The sequence below is a fragment of the Mus musculus genome, chromosome 9 (assembly GCF_000001635.26).
Source record: "Mus musculus strain C57BL/6J chromosome 9, GRCm38.p6 C57BL/6J".
Classification (NCBI taxonomy): domain Eukaryota; kingdom Metazoa; phylum Chordata; class Mammalia; order Rodentia; family Muridae; genus Mus; species Mus musculus.
Window position 1 is genome coordinate 66476537 of NC_000075.6, and position 14802 is coordinate 66491338.

The window sequence follows — 14802 nt, forward strand, 5'->3', positions numbered from 1 at the left end:
GTAATTGTATGCTCTCTAAGTTCCTGTAATTTTGGTTACAGTGAGGTGTTTAATGCATATTGAGTGGTGATGTTGGTGATGAATAAAATGGATGTTGTGGATATACTAATCTTTAGTGAAGTCTGGTACAGTGGAGTGACACTGGGAGTTCCCATCCAGAGTATCTGATACCAGTGTCAGAATTTCACCTGCACAGAATGATTATTTTGAAAGAAAAAAAATCAAGAGCTTGATATTTACAAAAGCATCTAGACAAGACACACAAACTTGTGAATCTGGGAGTCAGGAGGTATGGAGTAGAAAAAGCATAGACAAAAACCCCATGAAGCACATGTGATCTCAAACCAGACTTCAACTTTTCCCACTCTCACCCTCTTCCTCTAAGAAACTTTTACACAGCCTGGTGTGGGTACATAAAGTAGGTGAGCACACCAAATATTCATCAATTAAAAAATCATAATGAAATTTACTTTAGAAAGTTCTTTGGTATACATCTGATATTTTCATTTATTAGAGGAAAACAAATTTACATACTTATGGTATACATGTGCTTGTTTGTTTTTACATTAAAGAATTAAATCTCAACTGAGTGTTTGATAGTAACAGATATAGAGCATCTTCAGTGTTTTTTAGATTTGATCAATTTTCAATTTTATACTTGTCAATACTAAGTACTTTTGCATAAATATGTATTACAACCATTTAGAACCATTTCAAAATTTTTGGAAATTCTGTCCTAATTCTTAGCCAAAAGATTTTTTTTTAAATGAAAATTTGCTCAGTAGCTTAAACTGCAAATTTTAAAATCAAGTACTCAAACACAATATAACCTAAAGATACACTAGTTTGATATTTGCTGAGAAATGGCAACAGGAAAATAAAAAAAGAATTTGTTTTTTCATAATTAAACCATTGCATTTTTGTAAGTACAGAAAACTTTGTGTGTAATAACCACTACAATTCATAACATGTAATCTCAAATTTTAACCAAGATGTTTCAAAAAACCCTCATAGGTGTTACACAATGTAACACCATGCAGTGTCAGGTCAGAACCGAGGCTGCAGTAAGTTCCTGCGATGCAAGTACATTGCCTCCAGAGACACCTTGGACCTCTATGTGCTTGCTTTTAGTTTTGGTAATGATGTGTTCAGGAACCGTTTACTGCTGCCGAACTCAGGAACTCAGAGTGAGTTCCAGGACAGCCGGGACTACACAGATAAACCCTGTCTCGAAAAAACAAACAAACAACAAAAACAAACCTTCAAATAATTGGATATTAATATTGTCATTTTACAATTCTTAAAAAACAAAACAAAACTGGATGTCTGATTAAACTGAATCTCCGAACTACCAGTTTGCAGCTCCCTTTTGTCTATGATGTAAACACCCTTTGAAGAAGTTCTCGTTAGTGGCCTCTGGGGGAGATGGGTGTATCTGGTACTATCATCTGTCTTAAGGGAAGGAGTAGTCAGCTAAATGATAGGAAGAAGGTGCCACAGAAGTAGAAATGAGATCAGTAAAGGTAAATATGGCTTACTCCTTGTCCAAGTGAGTTGCCTTGTGCACTGGCCTTAGCTTTCTCACTTTAAAACCTGGCAGAGCAAATATGTTGATTGGATATTGTTTAATTACTCTACAGGTAATGGAGCCTAAAAAGTGAGACAGACTAAAGGCTCATATAATAACCAGTTTTATTCAGAATATCAGGTAATTTATGCTCCAAGGGTTAAGAGAATCACCTGAGTATATTTGTGTAAAGCCACACATGGCAAAAATGTGTTTTCCCATTGAAGCACAGATAACAAGCCAGCTGTGATGAGTGATCTGAATTAAACTCATTCCCATCTGCTACACCTGGGAGAACATGAAAACACGTTCCAAGAACAATTTTGTGTTTTGAAGAAACTGAGGTCACAAGCCTCTTGTCTTGTTTTTCTGGAGTTTTCTCACAAACATTCAGAATTCCCATTTCACAACTCCATTCTTGGACCAAGAGGCATGATGTTATCAGACAGAGCCATCAGCTCACAGTAGGCAAACCTATTTGTATAGAGTGAACACATGCAGTTCAGAAGTGTTAGGTGAGAAAATAAAAATTACATGAAGTTAAATTTTGTAAATAAAACTATTGTTCACAAGCAAAAGTCATGTTTTGGTGTTTTTTTGTGTCTCAGATATTGGAATTTTGAAATACAGTAATTTCTGTTTGTTTAAAGAACAGAAAATTATTTTTAAAAATATCAAAACAGAGCCAGGTTTCTGCTTTACTGTTAATCATCAAGTTAAGCAACTTTATGGGAGAAAGTATCTGTCTCAGTCTCTAGCTCCATACTACTCAATTGTAAAATTTCCAAGAATGAGCTGTAAAATATTTTAAACTAACACATATCAAAACAATGAATTATAGGATGGCTATAGGAAATCGGCAGGAGCCAAGTGTGTTTATCAGCTGCGGGGACACATCACACCTGTTCGGACTGTGGCCTTCAGTTCTGATGGCTTGGCCTTGGTGTCTGGTGGACTTGGAGGGCTTATGAACATTTGGTCTTTAAGGGTAAGGACACAGGTTGTTTTTTATTTAAAAAAAATATATTTTACATTAGTTATATCATGTATAATAAAAATCAACCAACCCTAAGAATATTTCATTGGCTAGTGAAGATGCTCCCGTAGAATCATCTACTGGGAAAGAACCAGTCTTTCTGATCCTTTGGGTTTCTTTCTGATAAGTGTGTTTAAAGCAAAAAGTGGGTAGCAGGTTACAAATTGAAAGCTTTTGAATTCAGCTCAGTTATAATTTTTAATGTATATTTTGTGAATGTAAAGTAACAGATATTGTGGCAATAGTGCCTAACGTCAAGAAATGAGTTTTGATAAATATATCTCATTTTAGGATGGCTCTGTCTTGCAAACTGTTGTAATCGGCTCTGGAGCTATTCAGACCACAGTATGGATTCCAGAAGTTGGGGTAGCTGCCTGCTCAAATAGATCAAAGGTAACACTGCAGACACACCAAACCATAGACTAAGACATTGAGAAATTTTAGAAGTTGCAGTCCAAGCCCCCCCTTACAGAAGAATGACTGCTATTTGAAAGATTATTATTTGCCCAAGATAATGCAACTATTTAATGGTAGAAGGGAGTTAGAACCCAGGGATACTCATTTCTTACCTAATACCCTTTCTGCTGTACTTGGGCTTTGCTGAAGATGCTTGATTATTTTTTCTCCTTTTTATTTCCCTTGGAAGACACAAGTAGATTCTGATTTTATCACATAATTTTTTATACCATTATACTGTCTCAAAAGGATAGTCTATTGTTGTGTCCGGCCAGCAGACCACAACCTGGGTTCTAGCCTGGAAAGGCATTTTGGAAACCTGGAAGAGAAGAGGGGCTAGGTGGCGAGAGAAAGAAATGTAGCCAAGACAGTTATTCTGATCTAAGCTCAAATTTTACTGTTGCGACACTCAGTTATGAAGGAAGGGGGAGGGGACCCGATTCCCGCCGAATAATCTCAGGTCCAGTAGAAAGGTGAGCACGTGTGTGGCTCCAAACAGCAAAGCGGCAGGTTCCAGCAGTGGGCGTGGCAGAACGAATGAGCAGGAAGCTCCACCCCTGAGCAAGCAGGTTTCAGGCTGGAGGAGGGGAGACTACAGTCTATGAAAAAATATTCAAAGACATTTAAATATCCAAAATACATCATGGCTTTGAAATTTAAGATACTAATAAAATGCTAGCAAGTCTGATGTGATATCAAGATCAATGTGGTGTTTGATTTATATTTTATGTACTTACATAGTGTTAAAAGAAGCTATGATCATATGTGAATAGAACTACTAAAAGTAAAAATAAAAACTGACCAATCCTAGGTTCTTCTTAAGATTGGCAATATAGCGTGTAGCACCCTAAGCAGTACAAATAGCCACCAAGCCTGCTGCATAGAGTAGGGCAGTTCTGAAATTTTACATTGTGTTCCTGAGGAAACAACTATTTTTATTTCTGCTAGTATTCCTATAGTCGTGTCAGACATGTGAAGTATACTCCATGCCTTTTCTTACAAGTCTGAGAACTGGCAGATAATTGATACTGTTTTTAAAGAAAATATGTTAAGGTAGTTTATACTTTCTAAAATTGTTTTATTTACTCATTTTACTTAGACAAAAATTAGGATTTTTAAAATTTCTGTAGACATTTTAAAATATGTAAAAAGACAAAGTACTTAATCTAATTACTGGAGAGAATTTCTCAGGTTCTGTGGTGATGGCATGATTTTAATCTTTTATGTAAACAAATTAATCATCTGGCATGATTTATTTTCCACCAGGATGTTTTGGTTGTTAATTGCACAGCAGAATGGGCTTCTGCCAATCACATTTTAGCAACTTGTAGAACAGCCCTGAAACAACAGGGTGTTCTGGGATTAAACATGGCTCCCTGCATGAGAGCATTTCTGGAACGGCTACCCATGATGCTTCAAGAGCAATATGCCTATGAAAAGGTAACTCATGGCCCTCACTCCCATAGTACTTAGTGCTTTGGAATTGGAATCTCCTCCACAAACCACCCAAGGACATGAAGTTTGAGGGAAATATGTGAAGCTATCTGTACAGAAGTAAAGTCATTATACCTAAAGCAGTTGGTTGTTCAGTAATCTTAAGTCCATTCCTTATTTTCACTCGAGTAAAATGAAACTGTGATCCCAAAATTTTTAGTGTTGATACATTCCTTTTCATATAAATTATTCACTTTATATCCAGTTAATTTAACTGAAGAATATGCCTGGATTTAATGTCCATGATCTCTGTGATAGATTTGTTCTGCCATGATTAAAGACTGCTGTAAAGGGGATTTACCTTTGATTTCCTGGGGTAAAGGAAGAAATGTGATGTGAAAGGAATAAGGTCTTTGTGATTTTGTTCATAATCAAGAAAAAATACACAAGACACAGTTTAATATGATCCCATATCAGATTCTGGAAAAAAAAAGGCTGTCAGTGATAAGACCAAATAAAGCTCTAGTTTAGCTAATGTTATACCAGGATAAGTTACTTAGTTTTTATCAATGCGATATGATTATACAAGGTTTTATTTATATATAATACATACATAAATATATATATATGTATATATATATGATGTTAGGGAAATTGAGGAAAGAATATACACAATTCTCTTTACTAGTTCCATAAGCTTTCACAACATAAGCTTACTCAGAGTATCTGACACAGGCTCCTCTTGAATGTGGCATTCTTTTGTTTTTTTCTTAGCCTCATGTAGTTTGTGGTGACCAGCTTGTTCATAGCCCCTACATGCAATGTTTGGCTTCCCTTGCTGTGGGACTTCATCTGGATCAGCTGTTGTGTAACCCTCCAGTGCCACCACACCATCAGAACTGTCTCCCTGACCCTACATCCTGGAATCCCAATGAGTGGGCCTGGTTAGAATGCTTTTCAACCACTATCAAGGCTGCAGAGGCCCTCACCAACGGAGCGCAGTTTCCAGAGTCATTTACTGTCCCAGATCTAGAGCCTGTTCCTGAGGATGAGCTAGTGCTCCTCATGGTAAGCAAAACTCGAGCTGCTGTTGGTTGTCTTAGAGACTGTGTTATGGCTGCTTGGTGTGCCAGTGACTAGCAACATGCCCTTAGATAGACTGAATATACCTTTTTTTGTTTTGTTTTGTTTTTGGTGGTTTTTTTGAGACAGGGTTTCTCTGTATAGCCCTGGCTGTCCTGGAACTCACTTTGTAGACCAGGCTGGCCTCGAACTCAGAAATCCGCCTGCCTCTGCCTCCCAAGTGCTGGGATTAAAGGCATGCACCACCACGCCTGGCTGAATATACTTTTCTAGTGGATGGCTGTTCAAGTCTCTTGATGACAGAGCCTTTCTGAATCTATTGACTCCATACATAGTTCCATGCTTTTCTGTTTTCTTTGTCTGTAGGTGCTTGTTAAGTACCTTAATCATACACATTTTTAGTTTTCCTCTGGTCATTTTGTGAGATTGATGCCACATAGAAATTCTGATTTAGTCCACTCTTAAAATGTAGAGTAATCAGCATCAAGTGAGAATACAGAAGAGCATTCAGTGTGTCATTTCTTTTTACTGTAGTTGATAGTGTTTACCCATAGAAAATGGTGATGATCATAAAATGCCAATACAAGCCAGCACCTGACCAAACTTTAGTTATGGTTTATGTATGCAAAAATTTGAACATAAAAATGTAAATACAACATAAAACAGATAAATTAATTAAAGAAAGGCATCTGAATATATGTTTTAATTAAGAAATGACTTCCATGGGGGCTGGTGAGATGGCTCAGTGGGTAAGAGCACCCGACTGCTCTCCCGAAGGTCAGGAGTTCAAATCCCAGCAACCACATGGTGGCTCATAACCATCTGTAACAAGATCTGACGCCCTCTTCTGGAGTGTCTGAAGACAGCTACAGTGTACTTACATATAATAAATAAATAAATCTTTAAAAAAAAAAAAAAAAAAAAAAGAAATGACTTCCATAGGGTTGTGCCTGACATGCACAGTCCCCAGCACCATATACAAATAATAGACTGGAGAGGAGTACATTCAGTAACATGGAATAGAGTGGAGTAGAGTGCAACAGCTCTTTCTGAACCCCATTTGGGCCTAATTTCATCTTACAGATAGGGAAACTGAAGCCCAAAACAATGACAAGACCTACCCACTAAACTAGTCAAAGAATCTAAGGAGGCAGTAGATTTTGTACATGGCCTTACACCCCTTGGTACTCAGTAAACACGAATGGTTACCTTTGAACCTAGGCAACAGTGATAATGAAAGTGTGTATAATAAAAGCCAATATTAGAATGAAAAAAAAACGCATGTTTGAAATTATGATGATACCAAACTTGCTGGGTGGGATGACACATGCCTCTAAACCCGAACTTCCTAGAAGGAAAAACCAAGAGAATTTTGACCCCAAGAGTTTAAAGGCAGCTGACGTGAGCAACATAGCAAGAAAATAAGAACAACTCTTCCTGACATGTCATATCACCATGTTCTTTAGAAAGGAAATGTTATCAGTAACCGAGCAGACAAGTCCTGGCAAAGCATCATTGTTTCTGATGTGTGCTCTGTCTTGCAGGATAACAGCAAGTGGATCAATGGCATGGATGAACAAATTATGTCTTGGGCAACTTCCAGACCTGAGGTCAGTAAAGATGAGATTGCTGTGAGGTGGGTTTCATTCAGCCTTTTGATTGTAGATGCATGTGTTTCTGTAGAGGTTGTCAAATGCTGGTGCTCTGTATGTATTTGTTTGAGCAACTGGATAAACCTAACTTTGGGTGCCTATGGGTTTTTTAGGACTGGCACCTGGGAGGTAAATGTGATGTCTACTTATGGGGTGCTGGCAGGCATGGACAGCTGGCCGAAGCTGGAAGAAACGTAATGGTACCAGCTACAGCGCCTTCATTCTCACAAGCCCAACAGGTAACTAGCAGAGTAAAGAACAGAGAAGAAATGTGAGAATTCTAGTTGCTTTCAGCAACTTATTTGGGGTTGAATCTTGTCAGTTTTTTGGTCTATTGTGGTGAATCATTAAAGAACTTCATTTTATATGTAGCCTCCAAATAAAACCTTTCTAAGCTTTTATTATACCTAAGACATTTTATTAAGAAGTTTCTATAACTTTCTTGCTTCCAAGTATAGTGAATTAATACCACAATATATTAGGCCAGGGCAGTGTATATTTATGGAAGCTGAGCTAATCTTAATCACTGTGCTCTTTGGGAACCATGATCTACCTAGGATCTTTAGCTAGACTTTATTGATGCCCCTCCCTTCATCTTCTAGGCATGGTACTGTATTCCCAAACCATCCTTGAAGCCACTCATTTCACTTGCATTCTCTTCTACCTAAAGCTGTCCCAGAGTTCACTGCTCTTCCCTGTGTGTGTCCCCTCCAATTTCTGCCTCTTTCTCCACCAGTCTTTAGTAGCTTCCTACATCCTTTCCTCTTTCTTCTCTTATCTTGTTTAACTCTGCACAGTTTGCTGAAATCTCATGGTTCTGATTTATTTCATTCAGATGGGACTCTTGATGTGCTTTAACTGTAATCAGAAGCATAGTAGTCAAAGGTTACAGGGAAGCTACATGTAGGCCAGTTTTTCTACTTTGGTACAAAGGAAATAAAGAACTGGTAGAGATACCCTCAGGTGCATGGGCTCATCTAAAATGTCCGTAAATGTGTTAGAGATAAACAATAAGGGTAATGGAGTGGTAATGTTTTTATTCAGTCTTAAATAATTTCATGCATGTACACAGTGTATCTTGATTATGTCTGACTCAAATAAGGGTAATGTTGTTAATTATGTGTTTTATACTAGGTTATATGTGGTCAGAACTGTACCTTTGTCATCCAGGCCAATGGGACAGTGTTGGCTTGTGGGGAAGGAAGTTATGGCAGATTAGGGCAAGGAAATTCAGACGACCTTCATGTGCTGACTGTGATTTCAGCCCTACAAGGTGAGGCTGCCCTGAATTTAGAAAGGTTAGAAATTGTGACCTGATTGTAGGAGTGTGTGCATCCACTGGAACTTCCCAACTCAGTGAACACATGGAGTTTGCTTCTGCATGGGTTCTAGTTAGGTAATATATACAGCCTTAATTTCCACATTTTAAGCTATTTCACAAGAAGGAGAGCTAACATCTGGCAGCGTATATGTACTTGATATTAAAGGAAACCAAATGTTTAAAATTATAAGCAGATTTTTTTAAATTGTTAAACCATAATTAGGTAGTTGTGTATGTGTGTGTGTAAGTGTGTGTTTTACTAACATAAAAAATAGTTTAATGAAAATCTCCAACTATGCTAAAGAGTTTAAAGGGCATCTGGCAGAGTTTTATGTCACTTGAGGAAGAAGCAATAAAAACTGCTATGGGGTCTCTTGGATCCCAAAGCTTACAATAAGGGACATTCAACGTTTGAACACTGTGATATGATATCCTCTGCAAATGTGTTAGGCCACACCCATAGCTATCTTCAGATGTATTTGGCCTATAGGCTGTAGGGTGAGCATACTTGTTCATGAATGTAAATGCTTCTACTAAGGCTTCCCAGTAAGTTCACAGGAGATTTGTGCAGAACTGGGTCAGAGTATGCTGCATTGTAGGGGGGAACACGGGCGGGGTTCCTCCCTCTGCTCTCTGGCCCCTGGCTCTGAAACCTTGCATAACGACCACACCACTTTCCAACTTAGTCTCTGCAACTGTAGAAAATGGGAGTGCCTGCCATTAGATCTGTGTGAAAGGAAAAATTTGATAATCCTGATTGAGCATTAGTGACTGTAATGGCTGTCCTTCCTTTTCTTCATCATTTTGCATGGTTGCTCCCAGATATGCAAGGTTATGTCTATAAATTTGATTCAAAATTCTAAAAAGTTTGTTATTCTATAGTACCATTTTGATGTTTTTCAAATCTTAGGGCATTTTCTTAGTAGCTGCAAGAGTGACTATTTATCATTTGAGACCTCTTGTGTTTCTGCTATCTTCTAGGTTTTGTGGTGACCCAGCTGGTGACTTCCTGTGGCTCAGATGGGCACTCAATGGCCTTGACAGAAAGTGGTGAAGTCTTTAGCTGGGGAGATGGGGACTATGGCAAACTTGGCCATGGAAACAGTGACAGACAGCGGCGACCAAGGCAGATTGAGGCCTTACAAGGAGAAGAAGTGGTACAGGTCAGGCACAGCATTCATAAGTTTGCCTTTGAATCTAAATACAGTATTATTAAATAACATTCTGAAGTTTAGCTAGCAGGAGTAGTATAAAAACAGATTCCAGGGGCAGTAGTATAAGCGATCCACTATTTTTGGCTCACTATTTTTGGCTCCACTATGTCGGCTCAGCTCATTACTGAGCTTTTTGGAAATTAAATAGGTTTTAATATTAGAATGAACTTAACTTTCCCAAGCCAGCAGACTTAGTCCAAGATAGGATGCTGAATACTCTTGGAAAAAGCTCTAGAGGATTAGGTCCTACCTTGCAGTTCTTGGTAGGTAGTGGGGACGTTTTCATTTAACTCCTTTTTGTTGGAAAGGGATGTGCATGTCTGTTAGATCAGCTAGTGATCTAAAATAATATTGTAAAATCACGTAGCACAACAGAGTTTACTATAAATTTTCCACTCATTTATTTCCTTTAGTCTGTCAGTGTACACAGCCAAAAGAGTGATGACAGTTGTTCCAGGGCCTATTTGGTTTTTCTAAACCTGCTAGGCAGGTCAGGAGGTCTGTGTTAATAGATGGACAGACTACCTGCTCCTCACTTGTCAGCTGCATTCATAATCAAAAGAGAATGACTTCTTTCCTAGTCTATCTTCTTACAAACTTTTTTTCTACTTGATTCTGTCCTAGATGTCTTGTGGCTTCAAGCATTCAGCAGTGGTAACATCGGATGGCAAACTCTTTACCTTTGGGAACGGTGACTATGGCCGTCTGGGTCTTGGAAACACCTCTAACAAAAAACTTCCAGAGAGAGTGACCGCGCTGGAGGGATATCAGATTGGACAGGCATGGCTTTAGTTGATAGTAATTTCTTACCTTTTCTGTTTCTACTTAGATATTCTTCTGTTAGTCAGAAAGACCAGAACTAACTAGTTGCATTTAACCTCTGTACCTTTTGGTTCACATACTTTATAATTTCATGACTTTTTCCCAGTGTGAAAAATTCACATTTTTGTCCCCTAACTTTTGGATGTGACTGTTTAAAAAAAACAAAACAAAACAAAAACAACAACAACAACAAAATACCATCCATAAATTACTACCAACAACTTGCTATATAAAGTTTTTTTAAAAGCTGGGCGTGGTGGCACATACCTGTAATACCAACATTTGAAAGGCCAAAGCAGGCAGATCTAGATAGAGTTCAAGCTTAGCCTATTTATCAGCATCGCATCTCAAACAAGCAAGCAAACAGAAGCAACAACACCAACACAAAGCTGCCTTTACACAGTACAACGTTTCTGTTGTTCCTGTGTGTCAGTGTTGAGTTGTATAACTGGATTTTTCCATCTGCATAAAGACATTGTAAGTGTTTCTCAATAATGGGTAAGATGTCTTGACTTCCCTATGTCATGGCTGAGACAGCCTCTGTTGTAAATGAGTATTTCTGAGGTATATGACTTTTCTACTTTTATGTTCTTAGTTAGCTACAGATGCTTGAAGGATTTTACTTTGAAAAAAAGTAAAAACGAATTATTTAGGAATCTTGGGAATTGTACTTGATGTGTTTGGGTTAACCTTCGAAGCCATTACCAAAACCAGGAAGAATCTTGGGAAACAACACATAACATTTTTCAGTTAAGAAGAGAGAAACGTGGAAACAGCTTGTGAGAGGTGAGAGGATCTGCTCACTGAGCCCTCCATTGTTCCTACAGGTGGCCTGTGGGCTGAACCACACCTTGGCAGTGTCAGCAGATGGCTCCATGGTGTGGGCCTTTGGAGATGGAGACTATGGTAAACTGGGCCTAGGAAATTCCACAGCAAAGTCTTCTCCTCAGGTCAGTTATGCCTTGAATATCAGTTTTTATACAACAGAAATTAGGTTTTGCTTATATCAGTACCTCTTTTACATTGGAAATGCTTTAGCTTGAACATTTTTATAATTTATAATGAAGGCTTAAGGCCTTCATTTGCTTATTCTCAAATATCCAACACTCTAGATCATGACTTTTTTTTTTTTTTTTTTAAAGATTTATTTATTTATTATATGTAAGTACACTGTAGCCGTCTTCAGACACTCCAGAAGAGGGAGTCAGATCTTGTCACAGATGGTTGTGAGCCACCATGTGGTTGCTGGGATCCGAACTCTGGACCTTCGGAAGAGCAGTCGGGTGCTCCTACCCACTGAGCCATCTCACCAGCCCCCTAGATCATGACTTTTAAAAAACCATTACTAAGGTTAAATGGATGTAAACATCCCACAAGGATAAACTTTGGTCTCTGCAGATGCTAAGTGCTGTATGACTGTGTCCCATGTAAAGAAGAGGCACCTCCCAGGTCCTTATGGGAGGGATCCATGGGCAGAGTAGCCTGCAGCTGCTGTTTCAGCATGTTACCAATGAATTGTGCATCTTTCAAAAATATATAGAAAAATAAGTGCTTATAAAATTAACTAGGAACTGTACTTCACATTTTAGGTTTCTTTGTTCTGCAGACCTCCTGTGCAGCCTTGCTGCATGGGTTTTCCTTACATATTTAATTTCCTTACATATTTAAATAGCATGACATAATTTATAACTTTGTTTTCAACTTCAGTTTACTATCATATATAGTCTGTGACAAGTTAATAGTTGCTTTGATGAATATTCAATAGGAGTGCAAAAAAGCAGACAACTTCAACTTCATCTGTGGGGAATGTAGAAGACAGCTGTTACCACCTGGGAAAGCTAAAAGCAAAGCAAACTGATGGGAAGCTGCTTGTGGTCTCACAGGAGCTTGCAATGTTGTTTTAAAAGGTCATGGTTTTCTTTGGTTTCTGTTACTCAGTGGAATGCTTCCACTTCATGGGTTCCCAAGGACATTAACCAGACTTCCTGACACTTGCATTCTCTCTCACACAGTTACTGACCAGAGCAGTAGGGGAAAAGAGTCTCTAGGAATATGACTTGTGTAAAATAAATCAGTAACAATTGCCCTTTTTATTGAAGACAGTATTTGATGTTATAAATGCCAGTAGGAAAGTTTAAGAGATATTTTTGCTTGTTTGTTTGTTTTTTTTTCCCTTTCAAACATATACTTTATACTTTTATTTCACAGAAAGTTGATGTCCTCTGTGGAATTGGAATTAAAAAGGTTGCTTGTGGAACTCAGTTTTCTGTGGCTTTGACTAAAGATGGTCATGTGTACACTTTTGGTCAAGGTAAGATATCTTCCCACCTACATCACTTTCTATACGTGTATATTATAAAATGTTTGCCTTCTAGGTCCATACAGAGTTCTGAGTGGTGTTATCCTTGTTCTCTTGCTACTCTGTGCTCCTATTTGATGAATTTGTTTTCAGGGACAAATTCCTCTCCATTAACTCTCAAGTGAGAGCCTTCACCCTTGATGAAAGAATGGCTGACAAGAGCTCTACCTCCTCCTCTCTGCTGCTGTCAGGCTGTAGAGATGGAGAGCTGTGTGAGGGCAGTGTGAGAGATGAAGTCAACTGTGACTAGAGTTTCTCCCTTGTCAGAGCACTGAGTCCTCTGAGTAAGGAAAGAGCTGGCTCAGGAGGGAAGGAACTTGCTGTAGTTATTGTGTGAGTTTGCTTTTTCCTTGGTATGACAAAGGGTCTGACAGAATGGAAGAAAGGTGGTTGTTTTATGGATGCAGAAGGATCTGTGTGTAGTTCTGTTTTACAGATGCCGAGGAGTTAGTCTGTAGTTTTATGGTCCCATTGCTCCTGGGTTCATGAAGAAACAGATTCTCTTGAGAGAAGAGAATGGCTGAACAAAGCTAGTCACCTTGTGATAGATATGAGGCAGAGAAAGGGGAAAAGGTTAGAGACAAGATAATCTTTCCAACACATGCCTCCAGTCTGGCAAGATGCCTCTCTGTATAAAGACACTTGCTGCCGAGCGTAAGACCTGAGTTCCATTGTGGAATTCACATGTGGAAAAGGAAAAATAATCTAACCTTTACATATATAGTTTGGCTTGTATGTGTGCACACACACACAAGAGGAGGAGAAGAAGAGGCAGCAGCAAATAAATAAAGGTCTGGAAAGATGACTCAGTGGTTAATAGCACTTGGTGCTTCTTTAGAGAGCCTGCCTTTGGTTCCAAGCATGTACCCCATGTGGTTCACAACCATCTCTACTCTGATTCCAGGGCATTCAACACGCTCCTCTAGTCTCCATGGGCACCAGGCATACGTGCAGGCACTCAAACATGTACATAAAATGAAAATAAATAATATTTTTAAATAAATAAATATAAGAAAAAAACAATGATATTCCTCCAATGATACTACTTCTTCTAACCAGGTCTGACTTCTTAGTAACCATTCAGCTGTGGACGAATCCATTGATGAAATTAGCATCCTCTCAGTAGCACTATTAGTTTGGATCCATAGCTTCAACACATAAGCTTTTAGGACCGTTTTATGTCCAAATCATAGCCACCATATAGGGACTTCTGTTCTAGATATACGTATGGAGATCTCCAACAGGTCATTGGGAATTTGTATCTAGGACTCCAAAGGGATTCGGTATGCGTATCTAGGTTAGGATACTGATTACACAGTGGTAATAGGTAATAGGTTTAGTCATTGATTTAAGAATCCCAGAAAACATGTAGAGTGAAGAACAGAGTAGAATTCTAGGGAATGTTAGCACGGAAGATTTTGAATAGAATATTAGCAAGGATAATGAAGAGTCTCCAGGGACCTGGGAGAGCTCAGGCCATATTTTCAGACAATTATGTGTCATGATTATTATGGCCAGAATCTGAGAGGCCACTGCAGCAACCAGACAGGAGTCAACTCAAGGTTTTGAGGGGAAGTTTTAGGGCAGCTGTACAAATTGAGGTCAGATGTCGGATGCCATGCCTAATGGACCTGGAGGTTATTGAGCAACAAGGGTAAAGAGAGAGGTGGGGTAGAAATTTGAGCTAAAACAGGTTGAATGTCATTCTTTTTAAGAACACAAGAAACTTGAAGGCCTTGTTGAACATGTGTCAGTCCTTTTAATATGAGAGTATTGAAAAACCCTCTTGCCTTGACTTACTGACTTTAGTTTTAATTTTCTATATAAATAAAAAGACTAACATTTCATACAGGAATAG

At 38.5% G+C, this 14802-nt stretch overlaps 1 protein-coding gene across 12 annotated transcripts in view; it reads left to right on the forward strand.

Annotated features, from left to right (window-relative positions):
• Positions 1-14802, forward strand: part of Herc1 (HECT and RLD domain containing E3 ubiquitin protein ligase family member 1) — a 158364-nt gene that overhangs the window by 126125 nt on the left and 17437 nt on the right. For all 12 annotated transcript variants that reach the window (XM_006511103.3, XM_006511108.3, XM_006511105.3 and 9 more), the window contains 11 exons: positions 2409-2555; positions 2895-2996; positions 4326-4499; positions 5268-5561; positions 7121-7186; positions 7342-7467; positions 8363-8501; positions 9531-9712; positions 10388-10543; positions 11413-11535; positions 12794-12896. In XM_006511103.3, the coding sequence (XP_006511166.1) occupies positions 2409-2555; positions 2895-2996; positions 4326-4499; positions 5268-5561; positions 7121-7186; positions 7342-7467; positions 8363-8501; positions 9531-9712; positions 10388-10543; positions 11413-11535; positions 12794-12896 (1612 nt within the window). The remainder of the gene's footprint in view (positions 1-2408; positions 2556-2894; positions 2997-4325; positions 4500-5267; positions 5562-7120; positions 7187-7341; positions 7468-8362; positions 8502-9530; positions 9713-10387; positions 10544-11412; positions 11536-12793; positions 12897-14802) is intronic.